General features: G+C 37.2%; 3 protein-coding genes and 1 long non-coding RNA gene across 5 annotated transcripts in view; 2 read left to right on the forward strand and 2 right to left on the reverse strand.

The window, feature by feature from the left end:
- LOC137399920 (golgin subfamily A member 5-like) overlaps positions 1-8,410 on the forward strand; it is a 75,227-nt gene extending 66,817 nt beyond the window's left edge. The window contains exons 12-16 of the mRNA XM_068086181.1: positions 1,318-1,436; positions 3,027-3,224; positions 4,815-4,951; positions 6,746-6,809; positions 8,096-8,410. Of these exons, the coding sequence (XP_067942282.1) occupies positions 1,318-1,436; positions 3,027-3,224; positions 4,815-4,951; positions 6,746-6,809; positions 8,096-8,212 (635 nt within the window). The 3' untranslated portion in view covers positions 8,213-8,410. The remainder of the gene's footprint in view (positions 1-1,317; positions 1,437-3,026; positions 3,225-4,814; positions 4,952-6,745; positions 6,810-8,095) is intronic.
- Positions 8,411-8,533: 123 nt separating this feature from the next.
- Positions 8,534-16,317, reverse strand: LOC137399924 (tubulin alpha-1C chain-like). Of its 2 annotated transcripts, none has more exons than XM_068086184.1 (4): positions 16,198-16,317; positions 9,942-10,161; positions 9,646-9,843; positions 8,534-9,537 (listed from the first exon to the last, which is right to left on the reverse strand). In XM_068086184.1, exons 1-4 carry the CDS (start codon positions 16,198-16,200, stop codon positions 8,609-8,611), a joined length of 1,350 nt encoding a protein of 449 aa, XP_067942285.1. In that variant the 5' UTR covers positions 16,201-16,317; the 3' UTR covers positions 8,534-8,608. The 2 variants fall into 2 exon arrangements, with proteins under 2 accessions (XP_067942285.1, XP_067942286.1); XM_068086185.1 differs by having other exon boundaries at positions 16,257-16,273.
- A 6,363-nt stretch (positions 16,318-22,680) lies between these two features.
- Positions 22,681-23,546, forward strand: LOC137399925 (uncharacterized). The gene is made up of 2 exons (XR_010979192.1): positions 22,681-22,761; positions 23,252-23,546. It is a non-coding gene; the product is annotated as an uncharacterized lncRNA (long non-coding RNA).
- A 133-nt stretch (positions 23,547-23,679) lies between these two features.
- On the reverse strand, positions 23,680-25,325 carry LOC137399923 (tubulin alpha-1C chain-like). Its single transcript, XM_068086183.1, has 3 exons — positions 25,086-25,325; positions 24,792-24,989; positions 23,680-24,683 (listed from the first exon to the last, which is right to left on the reverse strand). Exons 1-3 carry the CDS (start codon positions 25,264-25,266, stop codon positions 23,755-23,757), a joined length of 1,308 nt encoding a protein of 435 aa, XP_067942284.1. The 5' UTR covers positions 25,267-25,325; the 3' UTR covers positions 23,680-23,754.
- Positions 25,326-25,534: the final 209 nt, after the last annotated feature.

A 25,534-nucleotide genomic window follows, 5' to 3' on the forward strand; every position in this document is an offset into this window, starting at 1 on the left:
ATGAGTTGGTACTAGAGGAGTGTGATAAGTCGTTGCTAGAGGAGTATGATAAGTTGTTACTAGAGGAGTGTGATAAGTTGTTACTAGAGGAGTGTGGTAAGTTGTTACTAGAGGAGTGGGATAAGTCGTTACTAGAGGAGTGTGGTAAGTTGTTAATAGAGGAGTGTGGTAAGTTGGTACTAGAGGAATGTGATAAGTTGTTACTAGAAGAGTGTGATAAGTTGTTACTAGAGGAGTGTGATAAGTTGTTATTAGAGGAGTATGATAAGTTGTTACTAGTTGAGTGTGGTAAGTTGTTACTAGAGGAGTGTGATAAGTTGGTACTAGAGCAGTGTGGTAAGTTGTTATTAGAGGAGTATGATAAGTTGTTACTAGAGGAGTGCGGTAAGTTGTTACTAGAGGAGTGTAATGAGTTGGTACTAGAGGAGTGTGATAAGTTGGTACTAGAGGAGTGTGATAAGTTGGTACTAGAGGAGTGCGGTAAGTTGTTACTAGAGGAGTGTAATGAGTTGGTACTAGAGGAGTGTGATAAGTTGGTACTAGAGGAGTGTGATAAGTTGTTATTAGAGGAGTATGATAAGTTGTTACTAGAGGAGTGCGGTAAGTTGTTACTAGAGGAGTGTAAGGAGTTGGTACTAGAGGAGTGTGATAAGTTGGTACTAGAGGAGTGTAATGAGTTGGTACTAGAGGAGTGTGGTAAGTTGTTACTAGAGGAGTGCGGTAAGTTGTTACTAGAGGAGTGTAATGAGTTGGTACTAGAGGAGTGTGATAAGTTGGTACTAGAGGAGTGTGATAAGTTGTTATTAGAGGAGTATGATAAGTTGTTACTAGAGGAGTGCGGTAAGTTGTTACTAGAGGAGTGTAATGAGTTGGTACTAGAGGAGTGTGATAAGTTGGTACTAGAGGAGTGTAATGAGTTGGTACTAGAGGAGTGTGGTAAGTTGTTACTAGAGGAGTGTAATAAGTTGTTACTAGAGGAGCGTGGTAAGTTGTTACTAGAGGAGTGTGATAAGTTGTTACTAGAGGAGTGTGATAAGTTGTTAATAGAGGAGTGTGATAAGTTGGTACTAGAGGAGTGTGGTAAGTTGTTATTAGAGGAGTTTGGTAAGTTGTTATTAAAGGAGTGTGATAAGTTATTACTAGAGGAGTGTGATAAGTTAGTACTAAAAGAGTGTGAGTGTGGTGTGCATGTACCATAGTTGACTGTATGATACTATTCAGTAATTTTGTGGTTACTCTATATTTAGCCACTTTGCTCATGAGATTGCAATGCTGCTTGCTAGTCGAAGCAGTTGTAGTGTAGTAATTTACTTGCAGAGCTGAGACAGAGAGATGAAGAGCTCCGATATACACAGGAGCAGTTAGCTACCCACAAGACTGCGTATCAGCAGCAGATCTGTGAAAGGGATACAGAGATAGAAAAGCTGCGAAATCAGGTGAGCTTTCACTATTTCACTTGAAAATGTTATGCTTGTAGTCTTGTGTTGGTGTCGTCTGCTTCAAAACTTCATGTAACACAAATAGATAAGCGATCGTAATAATGGAAACTTTAAGTGAGAGCTACAAATTTATTTTGAATGTTGGTTCATTCACCAATTCACATCCACACCTATGCCTATGTTTCTGATGTTGGTTCGTTCACCGCTTCACATCCACACCTATGCCTATGTTTCTGATGTGGGTTCATATACTGCTTTACATCCACTCCTATGGCTATGTTTCTGATGTGGGTTCATATACCGCTTCACATCCACTCCTATGGCTATGTTTCTGATGTTGGTTCATATACCGCTTCACATCCCCGCCTATGGCTATATTTCTGATGTTGGTTCATATACCGCTTCACATCTACACCTATGGCTATGTATCTGATGTTGGTTCATACACCGCTTCACATCCACACCTATGGCTATGTTTCTGTTGTGGGTTCATATACCGCTTCACATTCACGCCTATGGCTATGTTCCTGATGTTGGTTCATACACTGCTTCACATCCACACCTATGGCTATGTTTCTGATGTTAATTCATATACCGCTTCACATCCACACCTATGGCTATGTTCCTGATGTTAATTCATACACCGCTTCACATCCACACCTATGGCTATGTTTCTGATGTTGGTTCATATACTGCTTCACATTCATGCCTATGGCTATGTTCCTGATGTTGGTTCATACACTGCTTCGCATCCACACCTATGGCTATATTTCTGATGTTGGTTCATATACCACTTCTCATCCACACCTATGGCTATGTTTCTGATGTTGGTTCATACACCACTTCACATCCACCACTTCACATCCACACTTATGGCTATGGCTCTGATGTTGGTTCATACACCACTTCACATCCACGCCTATGGCTATAAATGTTTCTGAACATTGCAACTATTACTTTGGTGATTACTGCTTCACCTGTCCATATCCTAGCCATCATTCCATGGCACAGTTTTATTTCTGGTTTCTCTGCTATGCTCCAATTGTATTACTCCTTGAAGAGGTCTCAGTCTTTTTATGTTAGGTTTGTTTTACTACCTTCTAAAGTTACTAGCTTTCTATGTGACATGATTTCTCTTATAACCAAAGTGTTAGCTTATCTACGTAGGATGTTTAATAGTGCATAGTCAATAGTCTCAGCTTGAATTTGATGTAAACTGTTCACAGTTGTCATGCCTTTTATCAAACTTTTGTCAGCCTTTTGTAAGATCTGATATGCTGATGTCATGTGACTGGCATGCTTTATATCTGTATATACTTGCTATGTTTCAGCTGATGTCATGTAATCGGCTTGCTATATATCTGTATATATTTGCAACTGATGTCATGTAATTGGCAGACTATATATCTGTATATACTTGCAACTGATGTCATGTAATTGGCATGCTATATATCTGTATATAGATTTGCTATGTTTCAATTGATATCATGTAACTGGCATGCCATATATCTGTATATACATGTTATGTTTCAGCTGATGTCATGTAATTGGCATGCTATATATCTGTATATACTTGCTATGTTTCAGCTGATGTCAAAAAAGTTGAGCACAGCAACAGAGAGTGAGCTAGAGACACGGCTGCATCATCTCACGGAGAACCTCATAGAAAAACAGACTCTTGTGGAGTCTCTTAGCACAGAGAAGAATTCTCTCAAGCTGCAACTCGAGAGGGCTGAACAGCAGGTCAAGGACACAGAGAAGGCAGTGGCAGCAGGAAGTAGCAGCGTGAGTATGCATTACTTTGTGGTAGTAGCATTTGATAGCTTTCTGTCTAACACCAAATAGCACTGGTCAGCCTGAACATGGTTCACCTTGTGAGTTTGGAACGTTTCTATTCAGCTTCTTCAGTTTATGCGGATGCATATTATCCTTCTGCATGCACCATTGACTTATTGTTATAGATCAATATACCAATACCAATTTTTTCGCACTTGAGGAAAAAAAGCGACGTCTAGTGTTTTACGTCTAGTTTTATGTCTCTATTATATATACGTACTAATTTACCGGTAATCTGGTGTGTCATGAGACATCGTTAACGGCTGGTTCACACTATATAGCCGTATTTCGGCGTTGATGCCACTATACTTTGGTGATCGTCGATGAAGACCATGTTCACACTATCACAAACCCATCCGTGTTTGCATCAGGAAGTACTCTGTGACATTTATTTTTTTTAATTTTTCGCGAAGAAACCTCTTTGTTTTCGCATGTGAGAATCAAAAACTAGTCCCGCAGCGACTATTATGAAAGTATAGGAATAAATCACGCTATTCACGTTCGCGAATTACCATCGCTGAAATGGTTCACATTTGAAAGGCGGTCGCCGATGCTCGGTGAAGCATCGGGAAAGTTTGACAGCTGCAAACTTTCCTGACATGTCCGCGATGCTTCGTCGATGTCAACAATTCACGGTTCAAATAATCGACGATGAACGCCGTAAGGGAAACGCTGACAAACGGCAACATAGTGTGAACCAGCCTTAAGTGTGCTGATAAAACGCAGATAATAAGTAGCTGTACTATTATTCAGAAATACCCAAAGACAGTCGATTGGCACAAGTTTGAGAGTGTCAGTCTCCCAAGCTGAATGTCATGAGTTGGAATCTTGTTGAAAGCGATGTTTTATTCTAACCTTTAACCTTGACCTTGGGTAAACGAACGGACAAACATCACTTTAATTATAGTCAAGCTATATTCTTGTTTCACTCCATTGTAGACATACAATTTTTGTTTTGTAGCCTAGATTTTGCCGTATAAAAAAGCCGATTTAAATTAACATTGAAGTTATCTGCTCCCCTTAGCTCAACGTAAAATTTTTGTAATCATGGACCCTAAACCAAGTGAAAGTGATAAGAAAAAAATAAGAGTTGTCAATACAAACCAAAATTCCACAGTTTTGTACAGTCATTAAATTAAAATGTGAAGATTAGTTTTTCCGTCGTGAAGGGCCGAAATGGTGAGTCTGGGAAGATCTTAGAACGGATTAGACAACTTTCATACATTATTCTGCTTGTACAATCCCTATAACGCATTTGCGTTATAGGGATTGTACGAGGAATTGTAACAATAATCGTTACAATTTCTTTCTGTTTGTAACGATAATCCAATCCCTATAACGCAAATGTGTTATAGGGATTGGATTATCGTTTTCGGAATGGATTATTCACATTGTAGGAGTGTCTACTGTATCTTTAGTCAGTTGTATTCTGTATTTACACACCCATTCTAGACTACATACGAATATGTAGGCTGTATTCTATACTTCGACCCCCATTCTAAATTATGTACAAATATGTGAGCTGTCTTTTATATATAGACAACGGCAGTCTATATGGGTGAGGAGGATACAGTGAGACAGAGAGGGCACTTACCAGGTTTTCTTAAGGAGTCTCCTACAGACCCAGAGTTCACTCGAAAGGTGAAACGAGCTGCCAACACTATTGACAAGTTCAGGCAAGTTTTACGCTGTTTACTGACAGAAGAGCCAACCCGCTATGAAGGGGCTCAGGCTAGTTTTTGGTTGCAGTAGTTGATACTAAGAACTAGTAAAATACAAGATTCTATATTGTGTGTAAATAGCTGTGCTCTGAGTATTGGTATCTAATTCTATTCTCTCAAATTTGCTATTATTTTGAAGCTCAATTGAAAAAATTAGCTAAAACACTGATTTGAACTAAAATAGATATAAATTGTCACTTTGATATATGTACATTAGCATTGGTAGTGCCCCCCGTACGAACCAACTTGTGTCATGAATTTACATCCACTTTAGTCATTTACAATCAGAATTAAAACTCAGTTCTACTTCAGGTTTGTGCTACATGAGGGCAAGTGTTCACATTTAAAGTTTTGCACTCCTGCTGTTGCTAAGCAGCTCTGACTAGAGGCTACACCCTTGTTATCAAATCATTCAACTACAGATTATGTAACAATGAGCAGTTTTTATCTTCTATAAGCACTCTATATATCTATTTATAGCACTCTTATATCTGTTTATAGCACTCTTATATCTATTTATAGCACTCTATATATCTATTTATAGCACTCTATATATCTATTTATAGCACTCTATATATCTATTTATAGCACTCTATATATCTATTTATAGCACTCTATATATCTATTTATAGCACTCTATATATCTATTTATAGCACTCTATATATCTACTTATAGCACTCTATACATCTACTTATAGCACTCTATATATCTATTTATAGCACTCTATATATCTATTTATAGCACTCTATATATATATTTATAGCACTCTATATCTATCCAGTTATAACGATAAAGTTTTAGGAGTGAAAAATCCAGCTTGCATGTGATTGTCAACTCAGAACCTCCAGGTCTGCATACAGACGAACTAACCCACTAAACCACACAGCCTACTGGTGATACAATGCATTAATTCCGTACATAATTATTACAGATGCCTTATATTGTCATTATGTCTTTAAAACGATTGATTGAACTACCTACGCTTCACACTCTAATTTAAAGAAAAATTTTACTAGAAGAATAATACCTGCCCAGACTTTCCCAAAATGCTATAAATATATGTATATGTAGCATAAACTTAATTAAACTTATAGCACATACATAAATATACAAACACTTTCATTTAAAAGTTAGATGGTAAATAAATGTTGATTTTATGTTCAAAAATGTGTTTTATTACCCATGCAACGCCGGGCATTCAGTAGTATATATACAATAAGTAGTTGGTTATTCTATGTTATGCTTCAAATTGTTCAAATGTTGTAATTATACGACTAAACATACCGGTAAATTAAAAAATGTAAATTTCAAACAAAGACACCTGATGAGCCGTGGCTCATCAGGTGTCTTTGTTTGAAGCAAATTTGTAGTGAAGAAAAATTCAACTTTTCAGATAAGTTTTTAGTCTATCTGTATACATTTTCATCTTACATTTATATACATCATATATATATATATATCTGTATACATATCTATATTTATCTTATTATCAGTATTTTATATTTTTTCTATTAGTATTACGTCTATATATATATTTTATTAAGGTGTTATAAATATTTTATCAGTGTTATATATTAGTTTTTTGTTTTTCAATGCATTCATCTGCCGATTGTATTTAAAATGAATTATACATATTACAAAGGCGTTATCACCAACCACTATTAACATCACGCATACTCAATAGTTGTATTCTCTTTACTAATATGGAGATAGGACAACTACGTAATAATATATTACTATTATTGCAGCATTCGACTGGGAGTCTTCCTACGACGATATCCTATTGCTAGGGTCTTCGTTATCATTTACATGGTAAGCAATCTAAACACCATTCTATTCTTGTCAAGGATAGCTGTATAGAATAGTTTGTTAGCGCTTTTACGTAGAATGCTTGCTTCAGAGAGCATCAGTGAGTATTCCGTTTAAATGTTGACTTGCAACAAAATTCACATTACAGTTATCTGGTATCAAAACTTTCACCATGCCTTACTCTGCTATGTTGTCGGTGCAAAATATCTGGAAATGTAATTACAAGTTCTGAAAAGCTAAAAATCGAACAGTTGATCGCAGCCATCATAAAAACGTCGTAGTTTGGAATCTCTTTATTTCGATGACTTACTCAAACATTGTGGTTATTTTTGTGACATGTTATGTTATCATGTGAAATCATTGGCCAATAAAAGGCTCAATATAAAACGTCTCATAGGACTAGTTTATGACAAACACTTCGGGCTCTACCGGAAAGCCCATATGAAATATAGACGCTTGCTACTTTGCAGTTTCGTTTCAGCCTGGTCTAATCATCTAGTCGTAATCTGATCATGTGGCCCATACTTCCTGCTGAATGGCGCAAACAATTTCTGCAGCATTTTTTGACTATCACAGGCCACCAACAGGCTCCTCATGTAAAGTGTAAACAGAAACCATCTCTCACAACTACATCACATTTGAGCCGTTTTGCAAAGGGAATCCAAACTACGGCGGTCTCGTGTGGCTGCGATTTTCTGTTCGTTTTTGAGCTTTTAAGAGCTTGTAATCACATTTCCACATATTTTGCACCTACAATACAACAGAGTAAGACATGGTGAATCTTGTGATACCAAATAACTGTAATGTGAATTTTGTTGCAAGTCAACCTTGAACTATGTTGTCTATGGCATAGCCTTGAATATATTTTTTATAAATGGCTGCTCTGTACAAGTCCTGGTACAGAGCAGCTTGTAAGTTGTTATCTTCTTTGAAAAAGGTAACATAAACCGGTTTTACTATTCTAACACGCTTATCATGTAGTGCAGTACTTGTAAACTTCATGAATAACTTTAACAGCTAGGATTTGAATAACTAGCAATTTATTGCCCGTCAGTGTATGCGAGATAGAACTCTTGAAACTTTACTGGAAGGCTCTTTTTGATTTATTTCAATAGAAATAGCGAATCTTTTAGGGGTGAGCTTCGTAAATTCATGACTTCACTCCAAACACCTATTATGTAGTACATAACCTGGCATAATAGCTGCGAGAAAAAGGTGAGCAAGTTGTAGCAGGGCATTATTCTTTACACAAAGCCAGCACTCCTTAGATGCAGCCTGTAATTTTACAGTTGTTGCTACACCTCTGGACCATGCTGGTGCTGCTAACCTACCAGCCTGAAGTACATGGTGCTGATCATATGCCAGTGCCTCTCCCAAGCCAGCCAGATAGGAGCTTGTCAGAGTAGCAGTACCACAGGAACTCCATTCCTTCACATAACCTTTTACTTATTTTAGTATCCAAATAGTCTTATAGATATGCGATACCATGTTGCGATTATATTTATTACTACATAAGCTATTTCGTGTTGATTTATTTTCATAATCATTCATTTTATCTAGCGCAACAGCCATGGTAATAAATGCAGTAGTGCAAGTAACCTATTTATTTATGTATTTTCTTGCTTGTTTATTGACCATTTGGGTGATGTCGCTGTTGATGATCATTGCTTTCATTAACAATGCATCTCAAATCAACTTCAAATAGTATTGAAGAATTGAACGAGTACTTTGAAATTAGTTAAGACACTTTATTTTATGATCGGACAAAAGGAACATATTCAACGTGACAAGTTAGTACAAACTTAATACTCTTCGTCCTCAGCTTCATCATAGTCAGCGGAGTCCACACCGACTTCCTCGTAGTCCTTCTCAAGAGCAGCCATGTCCTCTCGGGCTTCAGAGAATTCTCCCTCTTCCATGCCTTCTCCAACATACCAATGAACGAAAGCACGCTTGGCATACATCAGGTCAAACTTGTGATCCAAACGAGCCCAAGCTTCAGCGATAGCAGTTGTATTGCTCAGCATGCAAACAGCACGCTGCACCTTTGCGAGATCACCTCCTGGTACAACAGTTGGAGGCTGATAGTTGATGCCCACCTTGAAGCCAGTTGGACACCAGTCGACAAATTGGATAGTTCTTTTCGTCTTGATGTTAGCGATGGCCGCATTGACGTCTTTTGGCACCACATCACCTCTGAAAAGGAGGCAGCAAGCCATGTACTTGCCATGCCTAGGATCGCATTTCACCATCTGGTTCACAGGCTCGAAGCACGAGTTGGTAATCTCTCCCACAGTGAGCTGCTCATGAAATGCTTTTTCAGCGGAGACGATCGGGGCATAAGTGGCCAAAGGGAAGTGTATGCGAGGGTAAGGCACCAAATTGGTCTGAAACTCATTTAAATCTACATTCAATGCACCATCGAATCGCAGAGAAGCAGTAATAGAAGACACTACTTGCGAAATGAGACGATTAAGATTCGTGTAACTCGGTCTGGAAATGTCTAAATTCCGCTTGCATATGTCATATATTGCTTCATTGTCAACCATGAAAGCGCAATCCGAGTGCTCCAAGGTGGTATGAGTGGTCAAGATTGAGTTATATGGCTCCACAACAGCAGTGGAGATTTGAGGGGCTGGGTAAACGGAGAACTCCAACTTCGCTTTCTTGCCGTAGTCCACACTGAGCCGTTCCATCAGAAGGGAAGTGAATCCGGATCCAGTACCACCGCCTGATGAGCCAAAGTTTCATTGAATGGTGTCAAACACAATAAACATGCGATAAATAAGAATGTAAATAAGTATAACAATTACATCACCAAATTTAAACAGCTACATACCAAAAGAGCGGAAAATCAAAAATCCTTGAAGACCACTGCAATTGTCAGAAAGACGTCTAATCCTATCTAGCACATTGTCGACATGCTCCTTGCCAACAGTGTAATGGCCTCTGGCATAGTTGTTTGCAGCATCTTCCTTGCCAGTTATCATCTGCTCCGGGTGGAACAGCTGTCGGTAGGTACCAGTTCGAATTTCATCTATAAATTAGATTCCATAATTGAAAGGGAGACCCGGTTCATTACACATATCCAAAATCAATTCATTATTATAAAATAAATAATCAACATTGACTAACCGACCACAGTAGGTTCGAGATCTACAAACACTGCTCTGGGCACATGTTTGCCTGCTCCGGTTTCACTAAAGAACGTGTTGGAGTCGTCACGCTTTCCTACTGACTTGTCTGACGGCATCTGCCCGTCTGGCTGAATGCCATGCTCCAAGCAGTACAGCTCCCAGCAAGCATTTCCCATCTGAACTCCAGCTTGACCGACATGGATTGAAATGCACTCACGCTACAAATAAAATGCCAGCATTATTTAGGAATTGTACATACAGGTCAATGAGATGTTCTGAATGAAATAAAATAAAAAGTCAGTAATGCAAGGGTAAGAAATTAGGTAAGCATAGAGACAGACATCGATGTCGTCATTTGATATTATTTGGTGGGGCAATCTAGCGCATTCTGCTCAGAATCCTTTTTGTATACATGGCTCGATTGCGATCATGAGCGACTAATAACATTGAACTCAAAATCGCTGGAATGACCAAGGTCATTCGCGGGTACGGAAATCCGCCGACCCTATGTTAACAGTGGGGGTAAATTTCATTGTGTGTAATCTGAAAAAAGAAGTCTCGTTTCTCATTTAAAAGCTATGGAAGATCATGACTACATCGCTAAATCGAAGAGATAAACTGCTGAGACTACTACTAATAATTTATGTAAGAGACAGAAGGATGTAGGTGCACAGTGCTATTCCATCAACTGCAAAAACCACAATGCAGTTTCAAAAAAGGACAACATTTCACCAGTGAGTCACTTCTACTACTAGTTCTATTACTATTGCTAAAGTCTACTATTACTACTACTAGTAGTAGTTCTACTACTAGTTAGTACAACCACTAGTTAGTTCTACTACACTAGTCAGTGGGCGAGAGTCGAACAGTGTCAATACTGTGTGAGTGTGACTGCATGTTGTCCGTAAATAGATGAATTCATAAGCTGGTGAGTGAACTTTTTCCTTCTAAATCGAAGGTTTTTTATTATTTAAATTTGAAATTCTAATCATAATATTTAGGCACTACAAACTATCGCGTTATTTCTAAATAAATGTTTGTAGTACCTATAATATAGCTAGCTAGCAGTAAGGAGGTGAGAGTAATAATATTACTGCTATTACTATTGTTGCTAACTAACTACTACATTTTCATTTCACTTTTTAGATTTCCAAACAAAGTAACTGAAAACTCATTATTTACAATGGTATCACAATGGCAGAAAAGTGAATAAGCCTGGTCCTTGGGAACTTGTCCGCGGCGAACATTTCAATGATCCATGTTTTGACAGAACAGGCCAAAATGTTCGATTGAAACCAGATGCTGTGCCCCATACTGTTTACACTGTCCAATCATTTGAAGGTTTTTTCCCAATACAGACGCTCTCCAACTTACGAACGAGTTACGTTCCGACGATCGTTCGTAAGGTGAATTCGTTCATAAGTTGCTTCAGTGCTATATTTTATGGTTAAGGCCTATATAAGTATATTGAAGGTTAATATAAGTATGTTTAAGGCTTGTATAAGTAACCTGTATTGGTCTGTACTGAAAACATTTAATAAAATGGAGAGAATATGTACAGTAATGTACTACGTATTTTATACCATGAGAGGTTCTTCGTCGTCGCTGGAATGGGCTTCAAAAGTTACTTCCTCCACCGTGACTTCAATGTAGAAAGAAGATGAGGGTTGATGAGTATCTTCCTTGGAGGATTTACTAGAAACTGGCCAAAAGAAGCGATCTAACGACGATTGCAGTTTTATTTTTTTTATCATAAATGATGCGATAGCACTGTATGGCTTCTTCTATGATTTTCCCTCTTTTTTAGCTAATGATCGTCGATTGCATCGGCACTGCACCTTTTACGTGTTCCATTTTACGATCTTTCTGTTTATAAATGGTACAGACGGTCGAACGATTCAAGTTGTATGCCCATGCAACGCTCACCATTTTCTCACCCGCATCAAGCTTCTTTATTGTTGACACGTTCGTTTCAAATAAAATGGCTTGCCTCTTCTTTGCACTACCACTCTCACTAGAAGCCTTTTGCTTTTCACCAACCATATTGAATAATGGATGCGCGAGATATTTAATGATAAACAAAGTTCTTTGCGCACTGGAGATACGTTCACGCACTTATGCACTGCAACGAACTGGGCAGAGGAAGGTGAATGCTGGATGGTGCTTCCGACTAATGCTTCTTTCTGCCGCTAATATCGACGCCAAGCGTCTTTATTAGCGGCGGACATATGCGCAGACATGTTTGTATGTACCGTTGTTCGTAACTCGAATGTTCGTAAGTAGGGGAGCGTCTGTATTGAATGGTGCTTTTCAATGATTGAATTCAAAACAATATTGTCAAGCACAGTGCTGCTAGGTTGTTCAACTTGTTCAAGTAGATATCTAAATTTCTTTCAGAAACCTCAAACAGCACGCAAAACAGTGAGCAGCTGCCACAGCAAGTGCTTATGAATATGATGTATGTAGCTTAGCAGAAGATGTTGAAGTGAATCTCTCTAGTGATGCATCTGTAGCAATGGTTAGTACTTCTTTGTAGTACATGTATTTCCGCAATCAATTGCATGCTTGATAAAGAAATTTCCATTAAGCGTTATGCCTAAGATCTGTGCGAATGACTTCCAATGAAAACTGCCACATTTTCATTTTACATAGCAGTATGGTAGCATTTTGACTTATTTTATTTTTAAGATCATGACTACGGCTTTCAGCCGTAATCATGATCGTAGCTGTATTGTTATATCTCGAGTGTACTATGCTTTATGTGAATAAGACATTCATTTTTGTTGACTTTATGTAATTGTTATAATTGATGCTTTTGTTTAGGTGGTTGGAATAATAATCCTACTGTTACTCAGTTTAAAGCTACCTTTCGCAAACTTATCAGCAGATGCGGTGCAGAATCAGATGCTGGTAAGACAGGCAATGTTACTGATCAAGAAGAGATTTTCATGATACAAACTATTCCATCGGTTGATCCGTTTGTGGAGCCCACAATGATTTCAGATATTAAAACTTCTGTTATAGGTAGCAGTATAGTTTATATAGCTGGCTAAATTGTGCGAAAGCTAACTAAAGTGCTGTCATGTGGCATTTGCCGTCAGTCGCAGGTTACCACTGAGTCAAGTATACAGTACCGACATCTCTATACTCTACTCGAGCTACAAAACAATGGAGGATTGGTGTGATCATCAGAGGGTGTCCTCAGGATCCTGCTAGCTGCAGATCGATACTTTTGTATCACTGCAAAGCCAGGTCCACTCCATTGTGCAGTGTATGTTATCAGTAGTGTCGGATCTAGTGATGTGCTATGCCTTGGGAAACACCTTACGGACACAGAAGATGACATATTCAACCACTGCACTTCATTGATGCAAAACCTGCCAGCATCTGCCAAGAATCGTACATTCAAACTGCAAGGTGTATCGTTGCAGCATAAGAATACTAAAACAGTACTTTTACAGGCCAGTAATAATGTAATCACTAATATTCATCTGTAGCTGTTGTTGTACTGCTATTTCTAATGTTTCAGTTCTAAAAAACTCTGTTGCACCTTGGATCAATATCCGGTGATATACAAATCTTCTTTTACACAGTTTCTGTAAAGTGTATGTATAGGTTTATTCATCTGATTACACTACTTCCTGCATTTTCTAGTTTGCATTATTTCGATTATCCACTATTACAACTGTTTTTAACTTCCCTTCAGGTGTTGAAGTAGTTCATTCCATCTTTTACAGATACTGTATCATACATGATACATGTCATACATTCATGAGCTATAATCACTTAAATCTTGAAAACAGTTTGTTTTCGCAGCATATGTGTTGCTTTTATTGAAACGATTCATATGCTAAGTTTCTCCACTATGGTTTATGCATCTGTAATATAATGAAACAGTTTTTATTTACCTGAATACACCATTTGCTAGGTTTATGTATCTGTAATACAACAGTTTGTATGAATAATATGGACCACTAAAACCTATTTTACATGTGCTTATTATTTATTATCAGGCACTCTAAACGCTGCGTGGAAGGAGTTGTCATTAACACCCAAGTGAAAAATGACATTTCAACATGTATGTTTCTGTCATTTTCACTTTGTTTACATACACACCTAGCCCATGATTAACTCTCCAATATGGCGCATGCAGTACGTGTCGCCATCGATGTAAAAGTCACACGATTGCCATTCCAGGGGTTTTAAACCATAACTGTCACGTACAACTTTTATCGTATTTGCTAGGTAAATCTGACATGCTGATTCCAATTTTGTACTCAAAATAAAGATTGGTCCACTAACTTTTAGAGTAATGAAGGCTTTTTACAGCGTTTTAATATCGGTCTCAAAAACGACACAATCGGCACAACAAGCTCCGCCCATAAATGTGTGATGTAGCCTAACTTTTTAGGAACGAATGTTAAGGATGTTTAGTCCGGTTTAGAATGAAAGAGATGGGTATCTTGAACCCATTATCCAAATTAAGCCTTCAAAATAATCTCAGTCTTGTTTTAAAGGAAGATAAGCTATTTAACATTGCATATGTAAAAATGAGCTCAGAAAAGTGCGATAACAACGCTTGCTTGTGATAATATCGCGCTTTTTTGAGCTCAATTTTCTCGGCATTCAGCCTAATAAACATCATGTAACAAGCTACAAGCAATTTTAAATAGTTTATCTACCTTTCATAAAATATTGAGATTATTTTAAAAGCTGGATTTAGATAATAATGGGTTTTAAGACATCCATCTCTATTATTCTAAATCGGACTAAACATCCCTAACTTCAGTTCCTAAAAAGCTAGGCTGCGTCACATGTTTATGGGCGTAGCTTGTGCCGATTGTGTTGTTTTTGAGAAGCATATTGAAACCCTTTAAAATAGCCTTCATGACTTTGAAGGTTAGTGGACCAATCTTTATTTTGAGTCCAAAATCGGGATCAGCGTGTCTGATTTACCTAGAAAATATGATAAAAGTTGTATGTGACAGTTATGGTTCAAGTTCAATGACTAATAAGATGAAATTTAGAAACAATCTATTTCGGCATACATAACAACCAATGAAATGGCAGTAAAATTATTTAGACCGGTAAAGGATTTGAGCGGCAGCTACCAATCAAGACTAATACTGAAATGATGTTTTTATTCTTGGTTTCTCTAAAGTATAGAATATGAGTTACTCCAATGATTGGCTAAACATCCAGAGTCAATTACCAACCCCAACCAAGAATTTTTGCCCCAACATTGACCTACATACCACCAACTGTTATAGACTTCGAGAACTTCCTCTCTGTTTTGTACGTCGACCATTGAGCGTTTGTTCGTAGCTCCTCTTTTCTTATAAAGCTGTTGGCCTCTTCCAATGAAGAGAAGAATACTGCCTACATTTTTTCACAACATCTCCAATCAAAATTCCCAGGAATCTTGTATCAAAACATGACAGTTTCCGGTTAAACCATAGGTGGTCTAAACGTCATCTATGCAGAAATTGGTTGTTTATAAGTTACCCCGATTAATAACCACTTGATAGCCTACTATCCAAATGCAGCAACACTAAGAATGAGCTGCATAAACACCACCCCTGTTGTGCCGATGAATAGGGAAGTAACCGATACCGGTCAAAAGTCAAGGTGCTTGTCAGTACAAACAAGATAATAGCTTATCTACCGACTAGAGGATGGGCCATTTGGCGCAGCCGATTAGCAGATGAGTTAAACCATTACAGTGAAAAACTGAAATCGTAGATAACTACTCAATGTGTTCACAATACCACGATCTTAGCGATTTTTGATGTGCCACTAGATGATGTTGAATGCTACTAAAATGGAGGATAGCTGAACTAACTACAATCAAGCTGACTGCAATCGGTTGTATTGCGATAGGGGTTGTATCCGGTTATTGGAAAACTTCATTCAGGTTTTACAAAAACGGGAAAATCCATTATGGACGCGCAGCTGTTGTGCGATAGCCTCTAAACTGCTAGTTTTATTATTGAAATTTATTGGAGATTATATGTCGTCGGCTCATCGTTTTCGAGTAGCCATCTTAGCAGGTCGAAATGAAATATAATTCTCGGCAAACCCACCTAATACACTATCTATAGCGTTCATTGACTAGGCCACAATAAAAAACAATTCATAATCGATAACAATTAGCGAAATAACATTCTTCTTAGGAAATGTTAAATTGAAACACGAAAGGCTAAAACAAATAAATGACCAATAACGCCCAATCAAATTTAACGTAATATACTTACCATAATGATAGAAGATTGTTGAACACGGTAGTGATAAAACAGAAATATAAGCAACTTACCACATCTATATAATAAGCCAGTAAGACCGACACTTATTATAGCCAGGGCGCGCAGGAGATGCTTTTATATACCCTAAGTTGACCTCTGATTCGTACCGCAAAGGCCTAGCCAGTAATTGAGAAGTAGTCAGGTGTACAGCGTCGCTATTGGCCAACGATTCAAAACTAATCGTCTCTGAGTTCGACCAATAGTCTTAAATTTCGACGAATAGTCTATGAACTCGAAAAATAGTCTTGTATTTTGACTGATAGTCTAAGAATTCGACAAATAGCCTGTCGGCAACAGCGGTTTCGACAATTAGTGTTTCGACTAAATCTCCATTTACCGATTGAACCATTTAACTCGAAATACGTCAAATGGCGAAGGTCATTTGAAAATACAAAATCCGCCGGTGCCATGCTAAGTTTAGCGTGTAAGTAATTTTCATTAGGTTCAATCTGAGAAAAGAAATCTAGACTCTCATTTAACAGCTATGGAAGATCACAAACACACCGCTAAATCAAAAGGACATACTTCTGGAATTACTACTGTGATGAGAGTCCATTTATGTAAGAGACAAAATGATGTAGGTGCACAGTGCTATTCCATGAACTGCAAAAGCCGCAGGAATGCACTTTCAAAAGAAAAGGGCAAAACAAATGACTCACTTCTAATACTAGTTCTATTACTATTGCTAAAGTTTACTATTGCTACTACTACTAGTTGTGCTACTACTAGTTAGTACTACCAGTAGTTAGTTCTACTACACTAGTTACTGGGTGAGGGAGAGTCGATCAGTGTCACTACTGAGTATACGAGTGTGACTGTATGTTGTCAGTGATTAGATGAATTTATAAGCTAGTGAGTGAACCTTTTTCTCTTTCAAGAATGAACGTTTTTTATTATTTAAATTAGAAATTTCATTCAAACATCCACACCTATGGCTATGTTTCTGATGTTGGTTCATACACCGCTTCACATAAAGGCCTATGGCTATGTTTCTGATGTTGGTTCATACACCGCTTCTCATCCACGCCTATGGCTATGTTTCTGATGTTGGTTCATACACCCCTCGACATCCAGGCCTATGGCTATGTTTCTGATGTTGTTTCATATATCGCTTCGCATCCATGTATATGGCTACAATTGTTTCTGAAGATTCCAAATATTACTTTGGTGATTACTGCTTCACCTGTCCATATCCTAGCCATCATTCCACGGCACAGTTTTAATTCTGGTTTCTCTGCTATGCATCAATTGTATCGCTTCTTGAAGAGTTCTCAGTCTTTTTATGTTAGGTTTGTTTTGCTACCTTTCAAAGTTACTATGTTTCTATGCGACAAGATTTCTCTCATAACCAAAGTGTTAGCTTATCTACGTAGGATGTTCAATAGTGCATAGAGTCAATAGTCTCAGCTTGAATTTGATGTAAACTGTTCACAGTTGTCATGCCTTTTATCAGCCTTCTATCAGCCTTTTGTAAGATCTGGTATGCTGATGTCATGTGACTGGCTCGCTCTATATCTGTATATACTTGCTATGTTTCAGCTGATGTCATGTAATTGGCATGCTATATATCTGTATGCATTTGCTATGTTTTAGCTGATGCCATGTAATTGGCATGCTATATATCTGTATATACTTGCTATGTTTCAGCTGATGTCATGTAATCGGCTTGCTATATATCTGTATATACTTGCAACTGATGTCATGTAATTGGCAGACTATATATCTGTATATACTTGCTATGTTTCAGTTGATGTCATGTGACTGGCATGCTCTATATCTATATATATATATATATATATATATATATATATATATATATATATATATATATATATATATATATATATATATATATATATATATATATATATATATATATATATATAGACTTGCTATGTGTCAGCTGATATCATGTAATTGGCATGCTATATATCTGTATATACTTGCTATGTTTCAGCTGATGTCATGTAATTGGCATGCTATATATCTGTATGCATTTGCTATGTTTCAGCTGCTGCCATGTAATTGGCATGCTTTGCACATGTATATACTTTCTATGTTTCAGCTGATGTCATGTAAGTCGCATGATATATATCTGTATATACATGCTATGTTTCAGCTGATGTCATGTAATTGGCAGGCTATATATCTGTATGCATTTGCTATGTTTCAGCTGATGCCATGTAATTGGCATGCTATATATCTGTATATGCTTGCTATGTTTCAGCTGATGTCATGTAATTGGCATGCTTTGCATATGTATATACTTTCTATGTTTCAGCTGATGTCATGTAAGTCGCATGATATATATCTGTATATACATGCTATGTTTCAGCTGATGTCATAAAAGTTGAGCACAGCAACAGAGAGTGAGCTAGAGGCACGATTGCATCATCTCACGGAGAACCTCATAGAAAAACAGATTCTTGTTGACTCTCTCAGCACAGAGAAGAATTCTCTCAAGCTGCAACTCGAGAGGGCTGAACAGCAGGTCAAAGACACAGAGAAGGCCGTGGCAGCAGGAAGTAGCAGTGTGAGTGTGCATATTATCCCTCTGCATACTTTATTCACTATTTGTTAAACATCAATATCCCAATATCGCTAAGTGAATCTGGTGATTGTATACTAGTACAGTAGACGCTTCTATAATGTATACCTCTTATTACATAAACCCAGTAAATGTAAAGAATTTCTGTAAAGTTTTTCGTCGTATTATGTAACAAAATTTCGTATATCATGCAGACGTTCGGGTCGGTACAAGCTCTCAAATTTGATTGGAATAATGAGAATTTCATAGTTAGCCTTAAAAATATCACTTTCTCTCTTGTCACACTTGCGGAAAAAAACTAAATATAGTGGCATCTCTATTATATACACTATACGTACTAGTATACCGGTAATATAGTGGTATCTCTATTATATACACTATACGTACTAGTATACCGGTAATATAGTGGTATCTCTATTATATACACTATACGTACTAGTATACCGGTAATATAGTGGTATCTCTATTATATACACTATACGTACTAGTATACCGGTAATATAGTGGTATCTCTATTATATACACTATACGTACTAGTATACCGGTATTATAATGGTATCTCTATTATATACACTATACGTACTAGTATACCGGTAATATAGTGATATCTCTATTATATACACTATATGTAATAGTATACCGGTAATATAGTGGTATCTCTATTATATACACTATACGTACTAGTATACCGGTAATATAGTGGTATCTCTATTATATACACTATACGTACTAGTATACCGGTAATATAGTGGTATCTCTATTATATACACTATACGTACTAATATACTGGTAATCTCGTGAGTCATGAGAGATCGTTAAGTGTGCCGATAATAAGTAGCTGTACAATTATTCAGAAGTATCCAAAGACAGTCGATTGGCTCGGGACTGTCAGTCTCTCAAGCTGAATGTCATGAGGTGGAATCTCATCGAAAGCGATGTTTCATCCTAACTTTCAACCCTGACCTTGGGTAGATGCACAGACAGAAATCACTTTAATTATAATAGTCAAGCTATATTTTTGTTTCGCTCTATTGTAGACATAAAAATTTTTGCTTCATAGCATAGATTTTGCCATATAAAAAAGCCGATTTGAATTAACATTGAAGTTATCCGCTCCCCTTAGCTCAACGTAAAGTTTTTTTAATCATGGACACAAAACCAAGTCGATACAAACCAAAATTTCACAGTTCTGTAGTCCTTAATTAAAATGTGAAGATTAGTTTTTCCGTCGTGAAGGGCCGAAATGGTGAGTCTGGGAAGACGTTAGAACGGATTAGACAACTTTCATACATTTTTTTGGTCGTACATTCCCTATAACGCAAATGCGTTATAGGGATTGTACAAGGAATTGTAACGATTGTAATGATAATCGTTACAATTTCTTTCTGATTGTAACGATAATCCAATCCCTATAATACAGATGCGTTATAGGGATTGGATTATCGTTTTCGGAATGGATTATTCACATTGTAGGGGGTATAGATTATTCACATTGTAGGAGTGTCTACTGTATCTTTAGTTAGTTGTATTCTATATTTACACACCCATTCTAGACTACATACGAATATGTAGGCTGTATTCTATACTTCGACTCCCATTCTAAATTATGTACAAATATGTGAGCTGTCTTTTATATATAGACAACGGCAGTCTATATGGGTGAGGAGGATACAGTGAGACAAAGAGGACACTTACCAGGTTTTCTTAAGGAGTCTCCTACAAACCCAGAGTTCACTCGAAAGGTGAAACGAGCTGCCAACACTATTGACAAGTTCAGGCAAGTCTTATGCTGTTTACTGACAGAAGAGCCAACCCGCTATGAAGGTGCTCAGGCTAGTTTTTGGTTGCAGTAGTTGATACTAAGAACTAGTAAAATACAAGATTCTATATTGTGTGTAAATAGCTGTGCTCTGAGTATTGGTATCTAATTCTATTCTCTCAAATTTGCTATCCTTTTGAAGCTCCTGAAAAATTAGCTAAAACAAAAAGAGGGCTCAATATATATCCTCAAAACTTCAAATAGATAAACACTGATTTGAACTAAAATAGATATAAATTGTCACTTTGATATGATATGTACATTAGCATTGGTAGTGCCTCCTGTACAAACCAACTTGTGTCATGAATTTACATCCACTTTAGTCCTAATTCATGTTTATATAATTTATTGAATTCATTTTTTATGGCCTTTATAGTCATTTACAATCAGAATTAAAACTCAGTTCTACTTCAGGTTTGTGCTACATGAGGGCAAGCGTTCACATGTTAAAGTTTTGCATTCCTGCTGTTGCTAAGCAACCCTGACGAGGCTACACCCTTGTTATCAAATCTTTCAACTACAGATTATGTAACAATGAGCAGTTTTTATCTTCTATAAGCACTCTACATGTATATATCTATTTACAGCACTCTTATATCTATTTATAGCACTCTATATATCTATTTATAGCATTCTATATATCTATCTATAGCACTCTATATATCTATTTATAGCACTCTATATATCTATCTATAGCACTCTATACATCTATTTATAGCACTCTATATATCTATTTATAGCACTCTATACATCTATTTATAGCACTCTATTCATCTACTTGTAGCACTCTATATATCTATTTATAGCATTCTATATATCTATCTATAGCACTCTATATATCTATTTATAGCACTCTATATATCTATCTATAGCACTTTATACATCTATTTATAGCACTCTATATATATCTATTTATAGCACTCTATACATCTATTTATAGCACTCTATTCATCTACTTTTAGCACTCTATATATCTATTTATAGCACTCTATATATCTATTTATAGCACTCTATACATCTACTTATAGCACTCTATATGTCTATTTATAGCACTCTATATATCTATCTATAGCACTCTATATTTATCCAGTTAGAGAGATTAAGTTTTAGGAATGAAAAATCTAGCTTGCATGTGATTTCAACTCAGAACCTTTAGGTATGATGTTGTGAGTTGAAATCACATACAACTATGGATATACTGTATATGTTTTTTAACTGTTCGTCTCTCAGCTTTTAAGAGCTTGTAATCACATTTTCACATACATACTTTGCACCTACAACACAACAGAGTAAGGCATGGTGAACCTTTTGATACCAAATAACTTTAATGTGAATTTTGTTGCAAGTCAGCCTTCAAAGAACATTTTTTTATTAGAAGAATAATATCTGCCCAGACTTCCCCAAAATGCTATAAATATATGTATATATATAGGGTAGAATAAACTTAATTAAACTTATAGCACACACATAAATATACAAACATTTTAATTTAAAAGTTAGATGGTAAATAAATGTTGATTTTCTGTACAAAAACTTTTTTATTACCCATGCAACGCCGGGCATTCAGTAGTATATATACAGTAAGTAGTTGGCTATTCTATGTTATGTTTCAAATTGTTTAAATTATTCGACTAAACGTAAATTAGATAGAGTAAAACATTGAGTAGATAGGCTCATCAGGTGTCAGCAGAGTAAGACATGGTGAATCTTTTGGTATCATGAATCTTTTGGTCTGTTTGAAACAAATTTGTAGCGAAGAAAAAATTGACTATTCAGATAAGTTTTTAGTCTATCTGTATACATATCTATATTTATCTTTTTATAAGTATTTTATATTTTTTCTATCAGTATTACGTCTATATATATATTTTATTAAGGTGTTATATATATTTTATTATTATATAATAGTTTTTTGTTTTTCACTGCATTCATATGCAGATTGTAGGTATTTAGCATGAATTATACATACTAAAGGGAACATTATCACCAACCACTATTAATATCTCAACAACTCAATAGTTGTATTCTCTTTAGTAATATGGAGATGGGTCAACTACGTAATAATATCTTTTATTATTGCAGCATTCGATTGGGGGTCTTCCCACAATGATATTCTATATTGCTAGGGTTCGTCGTTATCATTTACATGGTGAGCAATTTGAACACCATTCTATTCTTGTCAAGGAAAGCTGTCTAGAATAGTTTGTTAACGCCTTTACGTAGCATTCTTGTTTCAGATAGCATCAGTGAGTCTTCTGATGCTATCTGAACAAGTCTTTGTACAGAGCAGCTTGTAAGTTACACGTATCTTCTCTGAAAGCGGTAACATACTGAGTGCAGGACTCAAAAACTTCATGAATAAATTTGACAGATCACTGTTAGGATTTGAATAACTAGCAATTTATTGGCCCCGTCATTGAACACAAGATAGAACAACTCTTGAAACTTGACTAGAAGTCTCTTTTGATTTCTTTTAATGAAATAGCGAATATATTTCAGGGGTGAGCTTTGTAAATTCATAACCTCACTCAAAACACCTTCAGTACGTATGAGTACGACTGAGAGCTATTGCGCATAACCTGGTGTGATAGCTGCGAGATAAGTTGTAACAGGGTATTCTTTGATGCAGTTTGTAATAGTTGTTACATGTCTGGACCATGCTGGTGCTGATAACCTACCAGCCTGAAGTACATGGTGCTGATCATATGCCAGTACCACTCTGAAGCCAGCCAGAGAGGAGTTTGTCAGAGCAGTACCACAGGACTCTATTCCTTCACATAACCTTTTACTTATTTTAGTATCCAAATAGTCTTATAGATATGCGATACCATGTTGCGATTATATTTATTACTACATAAGCTACTTCGTGTTGATTTATTTTCATAATCATTCATCTAGCGCAACAGCCATGGTAATAAATGCAGTAGATTGCAAGTAGCCTATTTATGTATGTATTTTCTTGCTTGTTTATTGACCATTTGGGTGATGTCGCTGTTGATGATCATTGCTTTCATTAACAATGCATCTCAAATCAACTTCAAATAGTATTGAAGAATTGAACGAGTACTTTGAAATTAGTTAAGACACTTTATTTTATGATCGGACAAAAGGAACATATTCAACGTGACAAGTTAGTACAAACTTAATACTCTTCGTCCTCAGCTTCATCATAGTCAGCGGAGTCCACACCGACTTCCTCGTAGTCCTTCTCAAGAGCAGCCATGTCCTCTCGAGCTTCAGAGAATTCTCCCTCTTCCATGCCTTCTCCAACATACCAATGAACGAAAGCGCGCTTGGCATACATCAGGTCAAACTTGTGGTCCAAACGAGCCCAAGCTTCAGCGATAGCAGTTGTATTGCTCAGCATGCAAACAGCGCGCTGCACCTTTGCGAGATCACCTCCTGGTACAACAGTTGGAGGCTGATAGTTGATGCCCACCTTGAAGCCAGTTGGACACCAGTCGACAAATTGGATAGTTCTCTTTGTCTTGATAGTAGCGATGGCCGCATTGACGTCTTTTGGCACCACATCACCTCTGAAGAGGAGACAGCAAGCCATGTACTTGCCATGCCTAGGATCACATTTCACCATCTGGTTCACAGGCTCAAAGCACGAAGTGGTAATCTCTCCTACAGTGAGCTGCTCATGAAATGCTTTCTCAGCGGAGATGATCGGGGCATAAGTAGCCAAAGGGAAGTGTATGCGAGGGTAGGGCACCAAATTGGTCTGAAACTCATTCAAATCTACATTCAATGCACCATCGAATCGCAGAGAAGCAGTGATAGAAGACACTACTTGTGAAATAAGACGATTAAGATTCGTGTAACTTGGCCTCGATATGTCTAAATTCCGCTTGCATATGTCATAGATTGCTTCGTTGTCAACCATGAAAGCGCAATCCGAGTGCTCCAAGGTGGTATGAGTGGTCAAGATCGAGTTGTATGGCTCCACAACAGCAGTGGAAATCTGAGGGGCTGGGTAAACGGAGAACTCCAACTTGGCTTTCTTGCCGTAGTCCACACTGAGCCGTTCCATCAGAAGGGAAGTGAATCCGGATCCAGTACCACCACCTGATGAGCCAAAGTTTCATTGAATGGTGTGAAACACAATAAACATTCGATAAATAAGAATGTAAATAAGTATAACAATTACATCACCAAATTTAAACAGCTACATACCAAAAGAGTGGAAAATCAAAAATCCTTGAAGACCGCTGCAATTGTCAGAGAGACGTCTTATCCTATCTAGCACATTGTCGACTTGCTCCTTGCCAACAGTGTAATGGCCTCGCGCATAGTTGTTTGCAGCATCTTCCTTGCCAGTTATCATCTGCTCCGGGTGGAACAGCTGTCGGTAGGTACCAGTTCGAATTTCATCTATAAATTAGATTCCATAATTGAAAGGGAGACCCGGTTCATTACACATCCAAAATCAATTCATGACTATAAAATAAATAACCAACATTGACTAACCGACGACAGTAGGTTCGAGATCTACAAACACTGCTCTGGGCACATGTTTGCCTGCTCCGGTTTCACTAAAGAACGTGTTGAAGGAGTCGTCACATTTTCCAACGGATTTGTCTGACGGCATCTGCCCGTCTGGCTGAATGCCATGCTCCAAGCAGTACAGCTCCCAGCAAGCATTTCCCATCTGAACTCCAGCTTGACCGACATGGATTGAAATGCACTCACGCTACAAATAAAATGCCAGCAGTATGTAGGGATTGTACATACTGGTCAATGAGATGTTCTGAATGAAATAAAATAGCAAGTCAGTAATGTAGGGGTAGGAAATTAGGTAAGCATAGAGACAGACATCGATGACGTCATTTGATACTAGTTGTTGGGCAATCTAGCGCATCCTGCTCAGCATCCTTTTTGTATACGTGGCTCGACCGCGATCATGCGTGACTAATAAC

This window comes from Watersipora subatra, chromosome 7 (assembly GCF_963576615.1).
Source record: "Watersipora subatra chromosome 7, tzWatSuba1.1, whole genome shotgun sequence".
In the NCBI taxonomy this organism is placed as follows: domain Eukaryota; kingdom Metazoa; phylum Bryozoa; class Gymnolaemata; order Cheilostomatida; family Watersiporidae; genus Watersipora; species Watersipora subatra.

Excerpts from the sequence above, each read along its gene's own strand:
- LOC137399924 (XM_068086184.1), bottom strand. Across the intron at positions 9,844-9,941 it reads TCTCGAACCTACTGTGGTCG|ATGAAATTCGAACTGGTACC; the intron begins GTTAGTCAATGT and ends TCTAATTTATAG. Across the intron at positions 9,538-9,645 it reads TTTGATTTTCCGCTCTTTTG|GCGGTGGTACTGGATCCGGA; the intron begins GTATGTAGCTGT and ends TTGGCTCATCAG.
- LOC137399923 (XM_068086183.1), bottom strand. The coding sequence starts at position 25,266 with ATGGGAAATGCTTGCTGGGAGCTGTACTGCTTGGAGCATGGCATTCAG. Across the intron at positions 24,990-25,085 it reads TCTCGAACCTACTGTCGTCG|ATGAAATTCGAACTGGTACC; the intron begins GTTAGTCAATGT and ends TCTAATTTATAG. Across the intron at positions 24,684-24,791 it reads TTTGATTTTCCACTCTTTTG|GTGGTGGTACTGGATCCGGA; the intron begins GTATGTAGCTGT and ends TTGGCTCATCAG.